Source organism: Atractosteus spatula, chromosome 4, assembly GCF_055471065.1.
Source record: "Atractosteus spatula isolate fAtrSpa1 chromosome 4, fAtrSpa1.hap1, whole genome shotgun sequence".
NCBI lineage: Eukaryota > Metazoa > Chordata > Actinopteri > Semionotiformes > Lepisosteidae > Atractosteus > Atractosteus spatula.
This window is the reverse complement of record NC_142709.1, coordinates 46,097,211-46,101,819: the sequence shown is the minus strand read 5'-3', so window position 1 is coordinate 46,101,819 and position 4,609 is coordinate 46,097,211. Positions and strand designations below refer to the sequence as shown.

The 4,609-nt window shown below is 35.6% G+C and overlaps 1 protein-coding gene across 1 annotated transcript; it reads right to left on the bottom strand.

Moving 5' to 3' along the window:
* Window positions 1–3,055: 3,055 nt before the first annotated feature.
* LOC148836416 (olfactory receptor 6N2-like) lies at window positions 3,056–3,979 on the bottom strand. The gene has a single exon (XM_088914178.1). The coding sequence runs from the start codon at window positions 3,977–3,979 to the stop codon at window positions 3,056–3,058; it is 924 nt and encodes a 307-aa protein (XP_088770304.1).
* Between the last annotated feature and the right edge of the window lie 630 nt (window positions 3,980–4,609).

The window sequence follows — 4,609 nt, the reverse complement described above, 5'->3', positions numbered from 1 at the left end:
ACTGTACTGCCACTACAGTACAGCTTGTGGGAAATACATTTATTTGTCCTGCATCAAAGTCTTTAACTCGTTCAGAGCGTCCTACATTACAGACTCCAAGCGTTTCATTTTGTCTGTTGCTACCATATCGACAGCAATGTAGTTAAAAGGAACATGTCAAAATGTTCCCAAAATAACTACAAGTGAACTAGTTGAGGGATTTGATAATAATAGAGAAATCATAACAATGACCCCGTGTTGCTAATCACGCATACCCATCTGTACTGTAATCCACTTTCTTTGTTAACACATTTTATTTTTAATTTGACTCATTTAGGCATGAATTGTGAGACAGTGATGGATGGAGACAAGATGGAGGTTCTTTTCAAAACTACATTCCCCAGAATACATGGGAAATAATGTCAGTTACCCTCAGTCACCTGAGCAGCTGATGCACTGCATCAGAGAGAATGGCTGAAGGATTATCCCATTAAGAGCGAGTTTTTTTTAAACAACCGGAGGGGAAGGAAAAGTGCCCACGTTCATTTTTTTCACTGACAAAGTTAACTCGTGGTGCATTGGTTGTCAGTGAAACAATTTAATCATTTAATATCGTTACTTTGCATATTTTAATCCACTTCATATTGAATATTTACATGGAATTTTACAACTAAAGGGACATTTTAGTAGCTGAGCATAAAAGCGCATCTGCAACGGAAAGCAACTGGTTTGACATGTACAGTAAATGTGACACCCGTGGCGCGTTGAGTGCATATCCTACAGTGTGAGCTCATTTGCAAGGCTATTAAAAAAGGTTGATCGAGTTAACAGTCTGAGTGTGGTGAGTTTCGACTGTTTCCAGCCAGTCTTGGGCAAAAGGAACCTGTCTTTCATTGTAAGGTTCACCTGTTCTACTCGTACATTAGAATATAATGTAGGGGGGAAGAAAAAGTGCCCACAGTCATTTTTTTCACTGACAGATAAAGTTGTATTGTGTTAACAAAAACTCTGCTTAACAGAGCTGATTGTAAGAGCAAGGTGACTTTCTGCTGTCTAAACCATTTTTTACAGCTTTTAAAGTCACGCAATGTTTGAATTGGGCAGGAACACATCATTTTATCTGTAATTTTTTAAAATAAATATGGAGCAACCAGCAATCAAATGTCCTGTTTTTTCTTAACACTCATTTTTCCATACTGTAGTTTTTTAGAGTCTTTGTGTACACTGTAAGTTCTTTTTACTTCTTAATTAAATATTTGAAACACTTTAATTTTGTAAACACAATACAAATTCCATACAGAAATAAAATCATGTTTTCTACAGGTGTTAAGCAGATTAGCTGGTTTCTGACAAAATAGCACACCGTCCACCACTGCCCAGTGATAAAACTTTAATATAAACAAGATCTAATACCTGGTGCATTAAAAAAAATACTGTATATACTGTATTTTGAATTAATCAAATCCCAAGTGTGAGTTCATAAAGCCAGAATTACATACTATCCCTACATCTGCGAAACACCTGATCATCTACTGTAAAGCTTTCAGTGCTTTGTTTGTGTATATCCCAATTGTATCAGGGGCAGGGTGTGTGGGGAAAGGTTTAGGCTGCAATTGCAATTGATATTTTGCTGCCTATACATGTTTACACAGCTCCCTAGGTGAATTCTCGTACTTGACTGAGAAAGCTTTAGAGAACTAGAGAACATTTTTTATTTAAAAAAAATTGTAAATATGACGTTTACATTGGTGTTTTTATCGTTGAATTAACATTGGAATGTTCTTACAAGTGTAAAAGAGGCAATACACAACGTGTTTCCTCTTTAACTCTTCAGTTTACAGAGAAATTCTGCCAGAGCCACACAAAGAGTATATTACTTAAATTCTTAATTGGTAAAAGATGCAGTGACCGGGATTAGAAACCGGCATTTTCTGGCGACAGCTCAAATGTTATACATGAGATGGATACTATTATCATAATTCAATTAAAATGCGGTATAATGCTTAATGATGCACCACGCCTACCGCATTTTAATCCAGCATACTTTGAACATTTTGAATGGCTGGATGTGTATTTGTCTACACAACTTATTCTCTTTAACACTAAATCACCGATATACTTGCTTTCCCTTGAAAACCACAAGAGTAGGTTCCCATCACAACAAAAAAGCTAAGAAATCTATCTGATCGAACTCAGATGTGACAGACCACATTAAAGACTTACAACACATTTAAATTTGTATTTCATTCATTTCTATTCTCTTCACTCATCGGGATATTTGAAAATTCACTATAACATTCTAAAGACTCTACATGCATTTGCTGTAATTCAGCAACTAATAAAGTTAAACTTCATCATTAACAAATTACAAATTACAAATTAACATACCAGTATGTCTTTTGACTGTGAGAGGAAATTGGAGCACCTGGAGAAAGCCCACATGAACACAGGGTGAACATACACTCCATGCACAGAGCACCCCAGGGACTGAACCCAGGGCTCTATCACAGCAAAGCAGCATTGCTAACCAATGTGCTACCTTGCTGCCTCCTTTGTCATTCAATTTTAGTAATTTAATTTCTAATATTCTCAACATGTTGCTGTTTTAGGAGTTCTTATTATTTATGGCTTAATACGTGCTATATCCCAAAGAGACCACTTCAGAATCCATGTATTTTCATATTGCCCTACTGATGAAATATTTAATTATTCATACATTATTAATTTGAGCAAATGTACAATTCAATACATTGGTAAAATTAAATTTGTAATATACATAAAAACAGTAACTGAAAGCTATTTTAGTCAGAGATATAGTAACTGGCTGGCCTTTTCAATTATACAAGAAGAATAAAAGAATTTTATTTAAACATTCTTAGGGAGTGATGTATTTTTCATACCATGGGACATGGTACACAGTCATATCATGTGTGTAAAATTTTAAAAATACGGTTGTCAGAGAAATGTTGTTGTCTGAGATTCTTCTTTTGAACTATTAGCAATTGAATTATTACCATGTGTCTTACAGACTTACAACATTTCCAACATTTTTTGTATTGTGCTGGAAAGGAGCCTGTTATCCAAAGTATCTGTGAATTGCTGCCTTGATCTTTTCATTTCTTAAGCTGTAAATGATGGGGTTGACCAATGGAGTGAGGAAATAATACACTGCACCAATGAAGATGCGTGCATCAGGAGGAATACTCTCCACTCTCATTCCAATATACACTACAGCACAAGACACATAGTACAGAAAGACTACAGTCATATGTGAAGAGCACTTTGAGAAGGCCTTCTTACGGCTTTCCACAGTTTTCATTTTTATCACTGACCATACAATTCTGTAGTAGGACCACATAACAAACAGGAAAGGAATGTAAATTACAACCATAGCAACAGACAGAGCAAAGTTCAGTTGTGCTGAGACATCACCACAGGCTAATGACATTACAGTAGGGTAGTCACAGATAATGTGCAAGATGAGGTTTGATCCACAGTATGGCAAAGTGCTTGCCAGTACTACAGATGTTAAGGGCGCAAGGAAGCCTAGCAACCAGACTAAGGATATCATTGTAATGCAGACCTTGGTATTAATGATAATGTTGTAATGCAGAGGTTTCACTACAGCAACATATCGGTCATAAGCCATGACTCCAATGAGCAATACTTCAACTGCTGTAAATGACATAAAAAAATACATTTGCGCAAAACAATTTGAGAAGGATATGGTCCTGTCATGACCCAAAAGAACTATTAACAACTTGGGTATGATAGTAACGGTCAGTAGAACATCTATGACAGCCAAGTTCCACAGGAAGAAGTACATGGGTGTGTGGAGCCGGTGGTCCAGGGTGAATAACACCACAATGAACAGATTATCCAGGAATGTGGCCAGGAAGATGATGAGGAAAACAATGAAGAGGGAAGTGTAGTGCTCCTGCAGACCTGGCACTCCCACAACGATGAACTCAGAGTGCAGGGTGACATTGATTCCTCCCATTGGTCGTAGTCTCAGCAGCTCTGACTGGGAAGAGGTTGCCAAATAACAACAGGGCTTTCACTGGTTTAAAAATATTTAAAAAAGTTTAAATAATAACATGTAAAAATAAATTGTGTAACATTTAATTCCAGATTTAATATAATCCATACATTTCTATTCCTCTCTACATAGGAAAGAGCATTATTTGAAGAATTTTACATTTAATGCTCATAGAAATAAATTTTCAGAAAATGTTCTCGAGATACTCATGCAGTATGTGGCCTACTGAAGTATTGCAAATAAAAACAGTGTTACTGAAGTTTTATTTGTTTGCATTATGAGATTGAGAAGTATAAGGATTTAAAGGCTGTTTTCTGATATTTCTTCATTGTTAGACATGTTCTTATGAGATACTGGGATGTGGTTTCACATTTCTACAGTATGCAATATATATTTACAAGACCTGACAATGATTTTCACTCTATTCCAATGTCCCATTTTGAATAAATACACATAATAAATAATTATGTGATCTCATTTTTAAAAGATTATTTTTAAAATCTATGTGTGAATGCATAAAACAAAATGTAAAACAAGTTTAATATCAACAGAAACTAAAATATGTTGATTGCATGAGTATGCAGCTGCTTT

What these genes read in the sequence shown, in the direction of transcription:
- LOC148836416 (XM_088914178.1), bottom strand. Translation starts at nt 3,979, where the DNA reads ATGGGAGGAATCAATGTCACCCTGCACTCTGAGTTCATCGTTGTGGGA.